Genomic DNA, 20470 nt, shown 5'->3' with positions numbered 1-20470 from the left:
GGAGATGATGATGTTTCTCTTGGAGCAGAGATGATTACATGTTGATCATGAAGCACCACAGTCCAGTTTGTGGTTATTAATTCACATGTTTTTCTTTTATAGACAGGGTGTGATGAACATCTGTGGATAGGAACAGTGGACAGGAAATGTCCAAATGTCCAGAAAATGGACAGGAACAGTTTTAAGACATTGGTGGAATTTTTACCTGACAGGATTGGCATCTGAGAAGTTTATCTGAGGAGTTTATCTGATGAAGCCTCTAGGAGACTCACTACAATTCACATTTTTCACTTTGTCCTTTGGTTAATTAATGTAGCAGTGCTGTTTTACTAAATATCAGCACTCTTGGAACACTGCTTATCCAATCAAATTAATGGACCAGAACTAACTGTTGTATGATAGAGTTTTAATGGTTTATGTGATTTTTCTGTGTTTATGTGAATAATATTTGTTTACTAATTGTAATGTTTTAATATCTTTACACATTGACGTGGCAAACAATCTTTCCAGCCTAAGTCAAAAAACTTCAGAGACAGAGAGTTAGTATATTTTAGAGTTAGTAGGGATTGTAGATGTCAAAAAGTAATCAAACTTTATTGAAACAATAAAGTGAGACAGTCTGCAGAAAGTCTAAATTATGCAAACACACACAGCCCTTTTTATACCTTTCTCCACAGCGTACTCATCTTATTATTATTATTCATGTCTATATGTTATCTTAAATTTGTGGAGTATGTGCAGTTAGTTATTTTTCTTGAAAAGGTTTTATGAGGACAAGTTTTCTTTTTAAAAAAAGGTTTCATTCAGAGAGAGTCTTTGTTTTTTTTTTCTCTCTCTGACCAACACTCCCTTCTTATGTCTCAATGAGTTTCTGTTTGTTTTTATCTGCTGTCCTAGCTGATATCTACCTCCCTTCCTGAGGCCCTCTCCTAACTCATTAATTGGTGTCCAGCCTCAAGGTTATTTACTTACAAAAGCAGTTTCAGCAAATATCTAATGCCAGTTTATTGCTGTGCAGAAAAGTGCAGGCTGATACAGAAAAACAATTATTATACAGTAAGACACAGAATTCATCTAACTCAATACAAACTACAGATATTGCTATATTATCTTCTACAGGGTTAGTTATAAAACTCTCTGGTAATTTAATTTAATTTAATAGCCTGAATTTCACATCTAATATTTTCAACTTGATCAATGAAAAAAATCATTAAATCTTTGCTGCTATATAATGATTGTGTCCCTGTTTCTGTGGTGGTTTTATTCCTAGTTAATTTTGCTACCATGTTGAATAGAAATCTAGAATTGTTTTTGTTTTCTTCTATTAAGGTGGAGAGAGAGACTGATCTAGCATCACTAAGATACTTTCTATAGTTCAGGAGGTTCTCCTTCCATGCTGTTTGAAATATTACCAATTTGGTTTGACACCATTTACGTTCTAATTGTCAAGTGGTCTGTTTTAAGGTACGCGTTTGATCATTATACCAGGGTGCTAGCTTTTTCTCTCTGATTATTTTTCTTTTGAGTTGGAGCCAAAAGAATAGCACAAGATGTTGATAGCACAAGATGTTTCCAGTGCAGTTCTTCACTGCAGCTGGGCCTGCTTGTCGAGTAGGCTGCGGATCTGTTTCTAGATGGCCTCCAATTCCAACAGCACCACGTGCAGCTCGAGCGAGTCCTCAACTGTATTCGAAGGTGGAGAAACAACAGACATATTTGCCTTCATAAACAGCGGTAAATGAGAGAAATGTGAAATGTAAACAAGGCTAGCAGTAAGGTGATGCTAGCAGGCTACGAGCTAGTCGCGGATGTTTGTAAGATCCAATTAAATCTTAGCAACAGCGCAACGTTATGATTGTTTTTATCTAAAATGGTATCTGTGATATTTGTAAATGTTATAAAAGTAAAAAAAATAATATTTTTAAAGTATAGAAATTTGGAAAAGATAGTGTTAGCTCGAGGGACACTGCTTCCTGCAACACTGGTTTTTCTGAGATTTTGGCAATGTACTCCTTACACAGTGGGTACTTAGACCCCAACAATTCTACAGGAGTGGATACCATCTGTCACACTTCGAAATAACAAAAGTACTTAAGCCTAGATAATCAATCACCCTTTTTACTGCCACAGGAACCCCAACTTATAATTTATCTGCCCCAAATCTTAACACTTCCTCGAGCCAGTCTGAGTGACAGATGATGCTCGTATCTGTTTGATATAATTTTTACCACAATTCCCCCTAAAGTCGTGTGTTTATCTGATGACTCAATTCTACCCTCTGCTGTTTGTTTTACCCAATAAACTTGTCTCAGTATTGGGGATGCCTCTATTACTGGATCACTTATAATCTGTCCAGGTTCCCCTCTTCCTGTTTGAAAACCTATTTCTTCCCCTAATCTGAGGTATGGCTCAACCTGGGGAGCTATGGATGCCCAGGCAAAAAACCACAGAGACTCAGGTTGAAAAAATTTGTCTAGCGGTCTTTCCAAATTATTAAATGTCCAGCTATTTTCTATCAGCCTCCACCAATTAACATAGGGAAATTCTTCTTGTACTTCTGTTAGATTTAATATGCTAGTTATTTGCACCAAAAATGTGTTTTTTCTTTGCTCTGTTAAAGGCTGCCTCGACCCTCAGATATCCAAATAAAATCGCTCCTTCCAGAAATGATTACTGACTCCCTGTGTTTCTTTGAGCAATGTAATTAACTCTGCTTCCATACAACACTTTAATTCTTCATTTAATGTGCTTCTGTAGTTGAATGAGTATGTACTCTCATGTGCACGCTTTCTTTTATACTCATAAATGCTCAGCACACCAAAGTGATCCCTGACCTTATGCCCACAAAAATTAAACTTCAGATGGCAGATATTAATCTTTCCGCCTTTCTGTATGGCTTTTCTTAATATTCGGGTGGTGAATGGAGAACATTCTGGTACGCAGGGATTAGCCGTGGCATACACTAATCGGATTGATTAAAGCCAAGTTATATTAGTGAATTATAATCCCAATAATGCAGAGCTGAAAAGTATAATATATGCGGCTGGTATCTGGACATTAAATTAACCCCTTCTCTATTACTGTTGCCCAACTCCAGCCCTAAAACCTAACCAGGGATAACAGGCACTTAGATTAGTGGATAAAAATGTTGATGTCTTACTTTCTTTATTTTCTTCCCTGATATTAATTTCCTTTGCATCAGCCTCACATCAGTTCACTAAATTAGTGACACCCAAGCTCAATTAGTAGAAATGCAACAGATCATGAATTGTTCAACAAAGGCTGTGTCGTCCCTCTTGATCACACAATCTACATGTGGGTATGTGACCGAAAAACCTGTGCATCCAATTTCTGGAAATATTTTTTATATATTACAGGGTTAGAACTTCTGAGTGATCTACACACAGGGCAATCAGACAGATGTCCAAAATATTTACAATGCCAAGTTCCCGGCTGCTTCACTTTTTTTTTTTTTTAATTTAAGTTAATATTGATACCAAAGCAATTATTATAATACAAACAGTTCCACTGGACTCACATCCTCACAGTCTGATGTAATCACGCAAACAAGACTCAAACACTCAATGCAAAAGCAGAAATAACTCCCAAAGTTCTGCGTCACCCAGCTCAATCTGAAGATCACACACACACACACACACACACACACAGCGTGTTTTTTTTTCCTCGTCTTTTCTCTCACTTTCTCTTTCACACAAATGCAGGCATGCACACTCAGACAAGAGCACACACCGGTTCATGCAACATTCACACTGTCTCCAAAACTAATTTTCAGAGCTCATCAATCACACCTGTCTCCTTATTTATGGAGCACATTCACATACACACCTTATACTAGTTCTAGTTCAGTCGCATGTAATAACAGAGTGATATCTTCCTAATGTAAAGCTCCCGGAACGCTGTTCCTCACCTAAGTGGAATCTTGCTTGGCATGGAAAATCCCAACTCCCTCCACCACGCACTCACTAGGGAGAGTATAACAACCGTGCAACGCTGTAGTTTTCGAACCCCACAGGACCACGAACCTTACCACAGGAGAACTTCACTCAAAAATGAAGAGATCAGGCATGCTGATTCAACAGATTTGTTGCGTTCTCCTGCTCAGATCAGTGTGCAGTTTACAATACCTTGGGTCAGTGACGATTGATACGGATCATGCCCACAGAGAGCCGTGGATGGACCAGAACCACCAGAAGCTCACTCAAGAAAAGGCGACAACGACCGTACAGCCCCCAAGTTAGGATCAATCACTCAACAAAAATAATTTACCACACATAACATTTAACAACACAAGAAGTACACCCCAAATGTTTCACACTTGTACACGCCTCTCGCATGACCTGCTTAGAATTTCCCAGGCACAATACTTAATTTAGTTCTGCCTAGAACTTCACATAAACACTTAGGTCTCCCTAGAAATTCACATTACAAAAAAAAAAAAAAAAAAAAACAATTTCCACATATAAATATAAAAATACATAATATAAATACAATAAAAATTATATATATATATATATAGTAAAAATACATAATATAAATATACACATCACTCAATCATTGAGTTGTTGTGATTTGAGGATTCACCCCAGAGGTAAATAAACATTTAAAATGTTTATAAAAAAACAACAACAACAACCTCCACCTACAGACCTTGGCATTTCTCATTGGTCTGTCAGGGAGAGAGAGAGAAATATATTGCTTTAAATCCATTTTGAATGATATATTGTATATTGATAAAATATATAGATTTATATTCTACTAGCCCTTGTCTAGAGGACATATTTTGGGCAAAGGCTGATCTATTGCATTTTAGGGCCTTTATGATTATGCATAATAAAGAAAACAAAAATAAAGCTGGTGAGTAAATAAAATGTAATATTAGTGGCTGTGTGAATCATGTAACAACTTACATTTGGCTGGAACAGGTTTTGACACCTGTTTTTCTTAATTAGAATGAACTCTGTCATCATCTGAAACAAAAACATTTTAGCATGTTTAAATAAAAAGGCAGTTCACAAACAGAATTCATATTTAAAGTCCATAGTTATAGAATTATGAAAGATGAATTAAAGCGCCAAAATACAAGTTGTGTGTATAAAAAATACTGTAATTAACATTTGTGCTCTTCACACAATGGGTTGGCTTGGTTTTTAATTGGAATTTTGTTTACATTTTCATTAATCACTTCAGTACAATTTTGAAAATCTCAAAACTGAACATTGGTAACATAGCTGGCTGTTCCTTCAAAACCGGGAACTATGCTTTATTATTGTGTTCAATTATTGTGAGAACTCAATGAAAACTTTTGGTTTAATCACAGAAAAAGAATAATCTTCTTCTTTCAGTTTATTAATAGATTTTAGCAATCAGTTAATTTAATAGCAATCATAACAAAACAAGAAAAAATGTTTCAAAATGCTCTTCAATGTGCTGACTGAAAATAACTGTAAAGTGCAGTTGTTACATTATAAATAGAATTAACATTATCTAACCAATACATAATGTGTGTAATATCTATCCAGTGTGTAATCAGAAGGTGGGGTCGATGAAAACTGTCCCCAGGTTACATGTCTATTTTCTTTTTATTGTTTATTAGGTAGAATGGAGTATGCAGTTAATGATGTGTACTGTTCCAATTGTGTTAAAACATTTCATGACTTAATACTTCAAAAGTCATTATTTTCCCCTGCTGTACACTGCTGTCTTCTGCATGTCCTCCAGACTGGTTTTCTTAATTAAAAAGAATTTCCAGCGGCTCTTACAGTATGAATAAAATGACCTTTAAGATGAGATCATGAGGATTCTTTCTGGATTTTTTCCCTTGCAGTCTTGTCGGGCTTTTATACTGAGAAACATACACACACTTTTACATACAGTATATACTGAGCTGTGGCTGATGGTAGAGACCATAGCTGCCAGGTTTCTATGATCTACTTGGTACTTACTATGAAAATAGCTCCAAAGCCATTAAATCACTGTAAATGTAAAAACAAAAATAAAAAAATAAAAAAAACAACAAAAAAACCCTAATCATTTTACTGTAAGTGATTTGAACACTTACCATCTGAGGAGATTTCAGTTTTAGCCTGAAATCTCATTGTTTTTTTGTGTGCACTCTTTTTATTTGTTATGATATAGGATATGAGATATATTTTTGTGTGTGTGATGATAGTCAGAGGACATTGTGGTTATAAGTCAGGATTTCAGCAGTGCAGCAGCTTGTAAACGGCTTGGAAGTGACCACTGGTTAACATGGATTCATATTCTATTCATGCTTCCCACTTATACTGATCAGTACTTTCTGTGTCAATGGCTGAGCAGTAGGTCAATTCACAGTATGCGATTTGTACATTCAAACACAAGAGTGTTTTAAGAAAGATATCTTCAATGACTAGTACTGAATGAATGGAAATGTTTTATCATGTACAGCAGTTTCTTTTGGGTGGGAAAAAAATCTCAAGTGAATACAACATTATGTAAAATCTCATTTTGCAGCTCAGTGGTTAAAGTCCAGCTATGTGTATAGGATGTTTATTTTGCCACATTTGGTTTGTTTTCTATAGAAGGTGAAAGTCATGGTCTCATCCTGTCTATGGCAATAATAAGCACTTTTTTTTTAAATAATATATATATATATATATATATATATATATATATATATATATATATATATATATAAACACATACTACATGCCCCCTTTTTGTTGAAGGGTAAAGAGGAATAACATGCAGAGGTTGTATGATGATTGGTCGAAAGGAAGGACATAAAATGAGACCAAGGTAGTAAGGTTACTATTTTACTGCTTCTTTGTACACGTGTATAATACAACAGGATTAAGAGGGGGGCCTTTCCACAGGACAACCAAGGTAATAGGCAAGAACTAAACAAAAAGAAAAGGGTGAATAGAAAAATAATATGCTACATACAAAGATTTAGTGAAGAATACCTAAACTCATCATACAATAGGACAGCAGTGTATTTAGTAGAGATGCACAGATATAAAATTTCTCAGCCGATACCGAATTATTCAGAGTGATATCAGCCAATACCGATAATTCTGCCTTTTATACCTTGTTTTAAATTAATGATTAATTCCACAAATCTGAAGCAAATGCAAATAAAAACTTTATTCTCTCCATTTCAACAAGTTGTTTCACAGTAACTGGTCTCATAAACAGAAAACACATTACACACATTAACATTAACACACTAACTATATTCTGAAGATTAAAGTAAGATTATTAATTTATTGAATGTTATTAATTCATATTAACATTGACTGAATTCTAAAAAACCTCCTGTTAGTCTCACATTCACTCTCCACAAACAAAAGCATTTCTACTTCATCACTGATCATCAAACTGGTAATTTATAGGCCTAATATAAACCTTTTTTGATATTAACTCATTAACTGCATGTGAAATATACTACTCTACAAATATATTTTCTGTGCAATATATACTACTTTTTTTGTCATCTTCATTTAAACCTTTCAACGGTGTACTGGCCCTTTAATTCAGCGCGGGGCGGGTGCAGAGATTACAGAGTTTACAAACTGCAGTTTTGTCATCATTCAACACAAGAGACATCTTTACACACAGCACCAAATCCTTGTGTTTTCATTGTGGGGGGAAAAGAAAATAAAACACTCTCTTCTAGCCCAGTGTGCAGAGCCTCGGAGGGTGACACCAAAAGAGCTAACAAGAGAAACAGTGTAGATATCAAAGTGAAAAACACTACACTAACTTACAGAATCACAAAGTGCAGCTCAAACCTCTGAGAGTACAATAAACCTTACACACACAACACAGCGCTCTCTTAATGTGACTCTCTGACCAGTCTCAGCCTGTTCTAGTCTAGATCTGACGTTGAGTAATCCTTCTTCTTGCTTCTTCTTTTTGTTTTTAATGGCGGTTGGCAAACTAGTAAAGGTACATTACCGCCACCTACTGGACTGGAGTGTGGGCAGTAGATTGGCAGGGAAAATAATTAAAATAAATAAATAAATAAATAAATAAATAAATAAATAAATAAATAATAACAGTAATAATAATAATACTAAAATTAAATAGAAAAAAACACTAATAATAATAACACCAAAACAATACTGCATAAATAAAAGTAAATAAAGAGATAAAAAAGCTATATACTAGTTATTCATACTATAGATTACTAAATTCTCTCACTTATACCAGTACTTTTAAAATAGTTCATTAGGGGGCGGTGCATTTCCCCAGATGTTTCCCCCAGCATGTTCTCTAGTGTCATGTTTTGTTTTCCAATCTGCATCTCTAGCTCAGTTCTTTCGTCCTCATATCTTTTGCAGTCTAACAGAATGTGTTTCACCCTGCTATGCCCTTGTAGATTTACCCAATATGCCAGCATGATCTTAACCCTCCTGATACACAATGGCATCTCTCCTGTCTCAACCTGTAATGCAGTCACTGGTGATGTTTAAATGCTCTAGTACAGATCCGAAGTGCTTGTGCCTGTTCTACATCAAGCTTTTTAAGATTTGATTGTGATGCTGACATATATTCTAGGCAGCCATAATCAAAGGCGGCCCTCTTAAGAGCCTGATATATATTTATGAGCGATGCCCTACTTGCTCCCCACTCTCGCCCGGACAGACATCTCAGAACATTACTAATCTTTTTACATTTGTTTTTAATTTTATCAATATGCAGACCCCAGGTCAGCTTACCTATACGCCTACCAAAATAAGGGTCCTTAAATAATCGGGTAACTCCCACCCTATTGGTCTGCCGAAGCCACACCCCGAGCAGAGCCAATAGGATAGTTAAATCACTTATCATGTCACATTAGTGAACAACTCATTAGTTAACATTAGTAAACAATTAGTAAACATTAGTAAACAACACATTAGTAAACAACAATTCTCTGGATTTTAAACATCAGTTACTAACAAATTTGTAGCTGATTATTTTGTTTGTGAATAACAATAATTGACATGTGTTATCCTTTTTGAGCTACTAAAACTACTGAAGACAGAAATGTGAATATGTGAAAGTGAAACTAACTTTACCGCAGTCTCTTTCCTATGTAAGTGCAGTACAGAGAGGATAAATTGCTGCTAGTATGTTGTATTGTATGTGATTAAATGCATTAGAGAATCATGAAAACATAATACTGATGAAGTTTCAGCAAAAGGATAGATTAGAGTTTAGATTCGCGAGTCAGCTCCCAACGTTCACCAAAAGATCCGGATCAAAGAGTCGACTCATTCCTGAACGACTCATCACCTGCAATGAATCCTCCTTCCTAAAGTGGAAGCGTTTCTCCCTCAGACTCCATTTTGTGGAGCGATTTTAAACTTTTAAAGAAACTAAGGCAGAAACGGTGATATTAATGTCACACAACAAGGGCTGTTGACTAAAGGTGAGTGATTTCTTTATTATAAATGACTTTATATAAGAAGAATGATGATATATTGTAAATAAAACTGGTGTAAAATCAGCTGTAGGAAATCTGCAGCGCGTGAGGTTCAGGCCTTTCAACTTCCTCTCTTCAGTTTCTCCCGAATTAAACATTCAGAAGGTTTGGGGAATATCATTTTATCAGTGTGGAACAAACATCATGTGTTTTAAAATATATTCCGTCACATTTCTCTCAGTTGCGCTCGAAACCGGAAGTTATGGGTTGCGTCGGAAATGGTGAACTACACAGTAGGAGAAAAGACAATAAACAAACATTAAAAACTCACAAATATCCACGTTTACATTCTCAACTTTATTTACACACAAACAGCAAAGTTGACAGTTTGAAGAACCAGTTAATTTAACTTCTTCTTCTTTAAAAAAAAAAATCGAAAAATTAGTTAAACATTTGAATAGTTAAACATCGAAAAACTCGTATTTTGTGCATGTTTGGTGACCTGTAATTTTTTTTTTTTGTATTGGGGCGTCTTCACCACACCTCCAGAAATGACCATTTTACAACCCCAATTCCAAAAAAGTTGGGACGTGGAGTAAAATGTAAATAAAAACACAATGCAATGATCTGCAAATCTCATAAACCCACGTTATTCACAATAGAACCTGGAAAACATATCAAATGTTTAAACTGAGTAAATGTACCATTTTAAGAACAAATAAGGTAATTTTGAATTGGATGGCTGCAACATGTCTCAAAAAAGTTGGGACGGGGCAACACAAGGCTGGAAAAGTAAGTGTTAGTAAAAAGAAACAGCTGGAGGTTAATTGGGAACAGGGCAGTAATATGATTGGGTGTAAAAAGAGTATCTTAGAGAGGCGGAGTCTTTCAGGAGTAAAGATGGGCAGAGGTTCCCCAATCTGTGAAAATCTGTGTCTACAATTTGTGGAACAATTTCAGAATAATGTCCCTCAATGTAAAATTGCGAAGACTATGAATATCTCATCATCTCCAGTACATAATATCATCAAAAGATTCAGAAAATCTGGAGAAATCTCTGTGCGCAAGGGACAAGGGTGAAAATCCATATTGCATGCTCATGATCTTCGGGCCCTCAGGCAGCACTGCATTAAAAACAGGCCTGATTCTGTAATGGAAATCATTGCATGGGCTCAGAAACACCTCCAGAACTCATTGTCTGTGAACACAGTTCTCCGTGCCATCCACAAAGCTGGTTAAAGCTCTATCAGGCAAAGAAGAAGCCATGTATGAACATGATCCAGAAATGCAGCTGTCTTCTCTGGGCCAAAGCACATTTAAAATGGACTGAGGCAAAGTGGAAAACTGTTCTGTGATCAGACGAATCTAAACTTGAAATTCTTTTTGGAAACCATGGACGCAGCATCTTCTAAAGTAAAGAGGAATAAAGAGGAGAGAGACCATCCTTTTTTTTTATCAGTGCATCTCTGAAGGTATGGAGGTGCATTAGTGCCTGTGGAATGGGCAGCTTGCACATCTGGAAAGGCGACATCATTGCCGAAATGTATATACAGGTTTTAGAGCAACATCTGCTTCCATCCAGATTCCATCCCATCCTTACTTTTGAGAGACTCTGCCTCTCTAAGATGCTCTTTTTATACTCAGTCATGTTATTGATCACTTGCCAACTAACCTCCAGCTGTTTCTTTTTAAGTAACACTTACTTTTCCAGTCTTTTGTTGCCCCTTCCCAACTTTTTGGAGCAAATTCAGAATTACCTTATTTTGTTCCGTAAATTGGTACATTTACTCAGTTTAAACATTTGATATGTTTTCTATGTTCTATTGTGAATAACATGTGGGTTCAAGAGATCTGCAAATCATTGCATTGTCTTTTTATTTAAATTTTACCCAGCACCCCAACTTTTTTGGAATTGTACGTCGCGATACTGAAACCCCTGGAATTTAGTGAATTTCAACTGATGGACACTACGTGAATCAAACATTCCCATAATGCAATGGGCTGGTGCGGACAAGCTCAGAAAAAAAAATTGTGTTGGGAAAATGCGTGCCGGCTCTTTTCAAGTATTAAACCTTAAAAGGCCCAGATCAATTTTTGGGAAATCTGACTCCTGTATTTTTTGTTTTTCTAACATATTCTAGCAGTCAGCATCAAGTGCCATATCATTTTAAACAGGATACATTTTTTTTTTTTATCAATCTAGGTCATTTAAAGTGCCAAAAAAAAAAAATCTCTGAGAATGATTGAATTATCTAGTATAATATTTAGAAAAATGCCAGAAACAACTTGTGTTGTTTTTTTTTTTTTTTTTTTTTTACTGTGGACTCAAACAAAACCACCTTTTTTCTTTATAAAGTTATACCTGGATGTTTTAGACTTCCAAATGAAATTTTGTCTTCATCTAACATTCCCTTAGCAAGTTATAGCCATTTATTACAATATTATTCTATGAATTTTTTCAATGAAAAAGGGTATTTTATTTACTGAAAATGTAGATGTGTCCATAAAAGAACATGAACAAATGCAAACGGTATAACAAGTAGTGAAAACTGTCTTGTGCAGCGAAAATACAAACAGTGCAAATGATATTCACAAATACAAATTGAGAAATATACTAGGTGCAAATGAAGAACTGGTGCATATAATTTTCACAAACTATATGAGAAGTATTTACATAATATAACAACCAGAACTGGATTCAGTAGGGACAGTCCTGAGGTTTTATGTGTCACCATGTGACCCCCTGCTGCTACGCCACTAAGCAGCAACAGCTGTTCCTGTTTGGCTCAGAGGAACCAACTGCATAGGACAGTGCTAACATGGTGGAGGTAGTATGTCCGGGATTGTAGTCATAATACACACACATACTGATTAGTACGTACTGTTTCAACAGCTGTGCAGTGTGTCTCTGTCACAGTACACGATTTCAGACGCAGCTGTGGTGTGTTTATAGCCTGTAAAGAGGTGTTGTATGGAGTGAAATCAGAGTCAGCAGAACCTGAATTTGTAATGCTTGGGGAACAACGTGCAAATTCAAGCTCTCAGACATTCAAGAAGTTTCAAATTCAATGACTAAAAAAATAATAATAAACACTGAGCGATTCAGAGAAAACATCTCTCAGAAATGCTCAGAAAAAGGAAAGGAGCCAGGCTCTAATAGAACTCAATCCTAGCCAATCACAACACACCTGTGAGCTCATGGAGGCGGGGTTCATTTATTAGTCATATTTTATAGTGATGCATCAGTTCCCCTGAAGTAGAAGGTAGAAGCTCTGAGGATATGTAGGTAATTTTTTCTGCTCATCGAAGTAAATGGTTTCAAAATAGTTTAAAGCACCTTTTCTACATTCAGACACTCAGTTGTGATGCACAATAGTGTTTTAAGAAAGATATCTTTAGTTTTGTGACTAGTACAGAGTGGATGGGAGAGTTTTATCATCTACAGCAGTTTCTTTATGGTGGGGGAAATTCTCTCAAGTGAATACAACAATGTATTGTGTAAAATCCCATTTTATAAACCCTAGGATGTGATTTATAGTATAGTACATTTACACATTATATTATATATTATATTTGACATTTAAAACATAGTATTTGTATAAACACTATTATATTACATGTTATATAATCTGATTCCAAGGGAAGTGTTTTTATATAATGCTGAGTTAGTGATAAAAGTTCTGAGGATAGTGGTTTGTGTGAGCACTGTGAGAAGGATGGTTCAAGTGGCCAAAAAATCTCCAAGGATCACAGCTGGAGAATTGCAGAAGTTAGTTGTGTCTTGGGGTCAGAAAGTCTCCAAAACTACAATCCGAAGTCACCTACATCACCACAAATTGTTTGGAAGGGTTTGAAGAAAAAAACCTCTACTCTCATCCAAAAACAAACTCGAGCGTCTTCAGTTTGCCAGACACTACTGGAACTTCAAATGGGATCGGGTTCTATGGTCAGATGAAACCAAAATAGAGCTTTTTGGTAATAAACACCAGAGGTGGTTTTGGAGCACACAGAGAGGTAGCCATATGGAAAAGTACCTCATGCCCACGGTTACATATGGTGGAGGCTCTTTAATGTTTTGGGGCTGTTTTTCTGCCAGAGGACCTGGACATTTAGTTAGGATACATGGCATCATGGACTCTGCCAGAAAGATTAAAATGGGCCGTGGTTGGATCTTCCAGCATGTATTCTCCAACCTCATCAGGCATTATAGGAGAAGACTCAGAGCTGTTATCTTGGCAAAGGGAGGTAGCAAAAAGTATTGACTAAAAGGGTGCCAATAATTGTAACTGTATGTAATACCACTGTAATATAACCAGACGGTTCAGATATATGAATGGGGAGCTTGTGATTTTTTTTAATGCACTTGTCAAAAAAGGTTTTAGGCTCACCAGAATTAAAAATTATACAAAAAGTGAAAAATGTTGTGAAGTTTAACTGTACATTTGTTTGTGTGTTTTTTAGGAGTGTGCTCCATTCCAGCAGAAGAGATCAGACTCTTCAGGACTCAACTGTGTGTTTGTGCAAACTTTACTAATTTTCAAAGATGGAGACTCCTGATCTGGACACAGATAATGTTTCCCCACACTCAAAAACCAGGTAACCTACCATGTCATTGTATTCTAGTCATTAAATATTCATATTTATACCATGGCCTGTCTGAATACTAGATTCTGATTGCCTGGAAGGTGTGCATTCAAACTGTTGAATTTGGTGGGCGATCTGACGATTTTTGATTGCCTAAATTATATTTTCATGCGTCTTTCATGTGAGACGTATTTGAAAAACAGTTCAACATGAGCTAGCAGCAGGTGAATGAGGAGCTGGTGTGAAAAAAATGACTCGACGTCAGTAATGTGGCAAGGGTTTGGCTATGCACAGTCAGAGATTTCTGTAGTTTGTCGGGCAACGGTCAGCACTTCCGTAATACGACAAATCTTTCCAATCACCTTAAGAGGAAACATCTGAAGGAACATGCCACGAGTGTTTCACTCAGGCCGGTACAACAACCCCACTCATCCCGAAACAAACAGTTAGCACTGACCGACGCATTAGAGCAGTCGAAAAAATACGATAAAAGCAGCAAATGATGGAAAGAGGTGTCTGAGGCTTCACATTCTATCTATCTAAGAATATAGTGACGTTCAAAGCTGTGGACAGCGTGGGATTTAAGAGACTGATGCACACTTTAGATGGAAACAGGAAACGCGAAGTTTTCCCGAACAGGAAAACTCATCTACTACAGCCTTGGGGGGTGTGTGAGAGAGATATATATATATATATATATATATATATATATATATATATATATATATATATATATATATATATATATATATATATATATATAAAATATATATATATATATATATATACAGTGAGGGAAAAAAGTATTTGATCCCCTGCTGATTTTGTATGTTTACCCACTGACAAAGAAATGATCAGTCTATAACTTTAATGGTAGATTTATTTGAACAGTGAGAGACAGAATAACAACAAAAAAATCCAGAAAAACGCACATCAAAAATGTTATAAATTGATTTGCATTTTAATGAGGGAAATAAGTATTTGACCCCTCTGCAAAACATGACTTAGTACTTGGTTTAAAAACCCTTGTTGGCAATCACAGAGGTCAGACGTTTCTTGTAGTTGGCCACCAGGTTTGCACACATCTCAGGAGGGATTTTGTCCCACTCCTCTTTGCAGATCTTCTCCAAATCATTAAGGTTTCGAGGCTGACGTTTGGCAACTCAAACCTTCAGCTCTCTCCACAGATTTTCTATGGGATTAAGGTCTGGAGACTGCCTAGGTCACTCCAGGACCTTAATGTGCTTCTTCTTGAGCCACTCCTTTGTTGCCTTGGCCATGTGTTTTGGGTCATTGTCATGCTGGAATATCCATCCACGACCCATTTTCAATGCCCTGTCTGAGGGAAGGAGGTTTTCACCCAAGATTTGACGGTACATGGCCACGTCCATCGTCCCTTTGATGCGGTGAAGTTGTCCTGTCCCCTTAGCAGAAAAAAAACCCCAAAGCATAATGTTTCCACCTCCATGTTTGGCGGTGGGGATGGTGTTCCAGGGGTCATAGGCAGCATTCCTCCTCCTCCAAACACGGCGAGTTGAGTTGATGCCAAAGAGCTCCATTTTGGTCTCATCTGACCTCAACGCTTTCACCCAGTTGTCCTCAGAATCATTCAGATGTTCATTGGCAAACTTCAGACGGGCATGTATATGTGTTTTCTTGAGCAGCGGACCTTGCGCGCGCTGCAGGATTTCAGTCCTTCACGGCGTAGTGTGTTACCAATTGTTTTCTTGGTGACTATGGTCCCAGCTGCCTTGAGATCATTGACAAGATCCTCCCGTGTAGTTCTGGGCTGATTCCTCACTGTTCTCATGATCAATGCAACTCCACGAGGTGAGATCTTGCATGGAGCCCCAGGCCGAGGGAGATTGACAGTTCTTTTGTGCTTCTTCCATTTGCGAATAATCGCACCAACTGTTGTCCCCTTCTCACCAAGCTGCTTGGCAATGGTCTTGTAGCCCATTCCAGACTTGTGTAGGTCTACAGTCTTGTCCCTGACATCCTTGGAGAGCTCTTTGGTCTTGGCCATGGTGGAGAGTTTGGAATATGACTGATTGATTGCTTCTGTGGACAGGTGTCTTTTATACAGGTAACAAACTGATATTAGGAGCACCCCCTTTAAGAGTGTGCTCCTAATCTCAGTTCGTTACCTGTATAAAAGACACCTGGGAGCCAGAAATCTTTCTGATTGAGAGGGGGTCAAATACTTTTTTCCCTCATTAAAATGCAAATTAATTTATAAAATTTTTGACATGCGTTTTTCTGGATTTTTTTGTTGTTATTCTGTCTCTCACTGTTCAAATACAACTACCATTAAAATTATAGACTGATCATTTCTTTGTCAGTGGGCAAACGTACAAAATCAGCAGGGGACCAAATACTTTTTTCCCTCACTGTATATATATATATAGTATAAGCAGGAAAATCCAGAGCTAGAAATTTTAATCGTTTAATGCACTCCACTTCGTGTCAGGTGGTTCTTTTCCTCCACGGCATGCATTACAATGATGTAATGCACACCTAGCCATGGATCATCCCTTACCTAAATTATTTACTGAATACATATGAAAGGAATAACTTAAGCAAAGTTTAACAGTTAATGAAACTCTAACAGTCTCCACTTAGTATGAAATAATGTTAGATTCAGTTCATTGTAAGTAAAATTAAGTCCTCATTAAATGAACAAGTTAGTTAAGAACTGTAAAGAGTGTATATAAATGATTAAAGGACTGTCTATAATGTTGTGCAGTAAACTCCAGGGAAAGAGATCAGAATCACCAGCACCCAGCTGTATCTCCATGAAGAGTGATTGGTCTATGAATATTCCTCTGGTGTTTAAAGATGGAGACTCGTCACTTCGACACGGGTAACATCTCCTCACTGTTAATGTCACTGCTAAAGTCACAGTTAAAGGGAAATTCCAATAAAAAAATAAAATAATACAAAGGTAAATAATCATGTAACGCTGCTAGCTAACATTTTGGTAGCTACGTGTGTTGTTATTAACTTCAGTTATTTGTCTCAGTGTAATTGTGAAAGATCTACAGTTGCTCTCTGCCTCCTGTTGCATTTCTTGGTGAAGTTCTTCTTCTGTATGTTCTGGCTCGAACATGTATGGTTGGATGGCACTGTGTAACAGTAATAATAATAATAATAATAATAATAATAATAAACTTTATTTTATTTTTTATAAAGCGCCTTTAAAAGCAGCTTCTCAAAGCGCTGTACACAAAATAAGCAGTACACAGAAAAATAAAACATAAAAGTTAATAAGAAGTCCAGAACAATGCTAAATTTATCTGTCGCTGAAAAGCTGATTAATTCATCTGGTGTCACACGGCTGGATTACTGTAATGCCGTTTTAGCCGGAGTTTGTAAATCCACAATTAACAAATTGCAATATGTTCAGAACTCTGCCGCCCGGATCCTGACGGGAACCAGGAAACGTGAACATATTACTCCTGTTTTGAAGTCCTTGCACTGGCTCCCGGTCAGGGTCCGTGTCGATTTCAAGATCATGATGTTGACATACAAGGCATTACATGGCTTGGCTCCGCAATACTTATCTGGCTTATTAATCCCTTACACCCCAAATCACAGACTACGCTCCTCGCAGTGTAATCTGTTAACTGTTCCACAAACACACCTAACATCTGTGGGTGACGGGGCTTTTTCTGTCTACGCTCCTTCACTCTGGAACTCTCTTCCTCCTGAACTCAGGGAAGCCCAGACTCTTGGCATTTTTAAAGCTCTTCTCAAGACACACTTTTTTAAACTTGCATTCGACTGCTGATGTCTTTTTATGATTGTTTTATACTTATTTTTATTATTAATGTTGTTGTTTTTGTTCTTATTAACTTTTATTTGTTTTATTTTTCTGTGGACTGTGATTTTATGTACAGTGCTTTGAGAAGCTGCTTTTAAAGGCGCTTTATAAAATAAAGTTTATTATTATTATTATTATTATTATTATTATTATTATTATTATTAAATTCGATATTTAGTCACAAATGTCCCCTTCAAAATGCATTAAGTGTTCTGATATTCCACTCCTCTGGAAATTAGTAATTAGCCATAAACTGAACTGAGACACCATCTAAAAAACGCTAATCTGCTTTGGCTATGCTGAACATCCCGCCTCCTAAATTTTAATTGGGCAGTCTAACTTGATTTACTTCTAGCTTTCGAACAAGCCCAAACTCGACATGATTGACCACTCAGAGGCTGAGAAAATCAAGCGCGTAATCAGCACAACCAAACCTTTTACGCGTGCATCCATTGGTCTTGAGTTGTGTGTCAGCGGGTACAGGGCAATCAGCACAGCACTACAGGGCTGTGTAGAGAAACTATCAGGACTATTCGGACTTTTTGTGTGAAATTACACATTGTGTAACAGAGTTCATGCTACTGCCATTTGTTTTCATTTTGTGCCATTTGGAGACGTTTGGTGCCTTTTGGAGATGTTTGGTGCCTTTTGGAGACGTTTGGTGCCTTTTGGAGAGGTTATTTTGTGCCTTTTCTAAAAAAAAATGTTTGCTGTTTCTAGAAGTCTGCAATTTTTAAAGGCTTTGTGCCATTTTTATGAGCTTTGTGCCATTTAGAGAGGTTTTATGTCATTTGGTGCCATTTTGGAGAGGTTTTTAACTGTGTTTGGATAACCTTACACACAATATTAGTGGTTAGAGATAACTTCCTCATATTTTGGGTGTTCATGGAGTACTTGGGGCATGTTTGAGACCAGGAATGGGGTTGATATCAACATTTGCTGTGAAGATATAACATTTGTGTTAAAAGTAAAAAAAAAATGTATAATTAAAAAAAGAAATTCTGAATATATTGCCCCAGGTAGGCTAGGTAAAAGAAGAAATACTTGAAATAACGGGTAATTCTTAAAGTCTGAAGTGTCTACTTTCATATGAGCCATTAACCACTACTGTGGTGTGTGATATCACAAAACAAATCAATGCTGAACACAGGTACCCCCAAAACAGACAAAAATGCCATTTTTTGGCTACCGGTAAAAGAGGTTAATCTGCACATGGGGAACCGATATTAAATTACTGTGATCAACACCAGTATGGAGCAGTTTGTTGGTCTTATGTCGACAGGTAGGGACAAAGATGTCAGGAGAGGATGAGACGATGGATATATTGTTTAGGACGTAGCAATCCAGCGTCTCGACTGATTCTGTAAGAGTCTCTGGCTAGGCAATAAGAGCTCTGTTTTAAATTTAAAAGCTGGCGTGTAGTGTACCTTAGGGCCATGGTCATTGACTGCACACTCACAAGGCCAAGGCGATGAAACTCCGTAGCGCACTGTGAGCACAAAGTCATACAATCCACACACGCAGCTGAACCGAGGCGTTGATTCCGTATTGCACGCTGCAGGTTATTCCAGGTGGAGCACAGAAATAAAAACAATAGTCCAAAATATATAAAATGGCACCACCACATCGCAATCCTAACGGCACTAAAAACAATATAACTTAAAAAAACTCACAGTTATTTAATACAATATGACGTAAAATAACAAACGAAAACAAACAAAACAGTAACAGGAGCAGCAGCAAAACGTGCCAGCGTCCCCTGTCAACCAAAACTGGAAATGATCTCAACTCAAAAACACTCAAACTCACTTCATTCTCAAAAGCACTTCATTCATTGAGTAAAATCTTTCACCTGAGTAAACTATTCAGTCTGTCTAGGGTTGGCAACCATCCACACCTTATAAACAGGATTGTCCTGTATTGAAAAGAGAAATGCTGCATCCTTTGTTGAGTTAATATGTGACCTGATTTGTCACACTTTTTTATACCCATCATTTCATACATACACTGAGTCTACACAGTGGTGAGAATAATAATAGTGAATAAAATCAAACCAGTTTCATAAAAAATAGCAGAGAATCAGAATCTAAACCATTGATATGGGACAGAGAATAACAGACACACACTGTGCACATGAACATCATCATTGTCCTGGCTATGAAGTCTGTGGTTCTGAAAACGTCTTCCAAAATAAGTTTTTATACAAAATTATGTCTGTATTTATCTCTGTTTAGAAAACATTACCTGTTCATTCATATTGATTTGTTACATCATTAACAGCCTACAGGAAATAACCTAGAATACCTAGAATTAAAACAGGGCCAGATGAGCACTGTGTTTTCTGAATGTTAATGCACTCAAAAATAATTATTGTAGCAAAATTAAGGTAAAGGTTTAGACTATAGTGTTTAAGTGATGTCTGTTATAGTCTTTAACAGCTACAGTTTTTGTTCACAGTGTTCCACAGAGAGCAGGAGACAGAATAGAAAAGAACATCATCACAGATACAGGGTAAGATCAGAACCAACAACATGACTGTGACACTGACACACTGGTATTATAAACCCCTCTGCTGTTATTAACTACAGTGGGATTAGATTATAGAAAATAGTTGGACCCCATGTCTCACCTCATCTTCCTACTTCACCATC

General features: G+C 36.8%; 1 protein-coding gene across 2 annotated transcripts in view; it reads left to right on the top strand.

Annotated features, from left to right (window-relative positions):
• The window catches only part of LOC128623002 (NACHT, LRR and PYD domains-containing protein 12-like), a 136719-nt gene that overhangs the window by 24155 nt on the left and 92094 nt on the right, over positions 1 to 20470 (top strand). Inside the window, exons 1-4 of one of the 2 annotated variants that reach the window (XM_053649828.1) lie at positions 8102 to 9418; positions 13874 to 14008; positions 16743 to 16859; positions 20277 to 20330. In XM_053649828.1, the coding sequence (XP_053505803.1) occupies positions 13956 to 14008; positions 16743 to 16859; positions 20277 to 20330 (224 nt within the window). In that variant the 5' untranslated portion in view covers positions 8102 to 9418; positions 13874 to 13955. Of the gene's footprint in view, positions 1 to 8101; positions 9419 to 13873; positions 14009 to 16742; positions 16860 to 20276; positions 20331 to 20470 lie in introns of those variants that run through there. The other variant, XM_053649830.1, reaches the window with a different exon arrangement.

This window comes from Ictalurus furcatus, chromosome 19, assembly GCF_023375685.1.
Source record: "Ictalurus furcatus strain D&B chromosome 19, Billie_1.0, whole genome shotgun sequence".
NCBI classification, from domain to species: domain Eukaryota; kingdom Metazoa; phylum Chordata; class Actinopteri; order Siluriformes; family Ictaluridae; genus Ictalurus; species Ictalurus furcatus.
The sequence above is the reverse complement of the archived record's forward strand: the minus strand, read 5'-3'. Positions and strand labels throughout refer to the sequence as shown.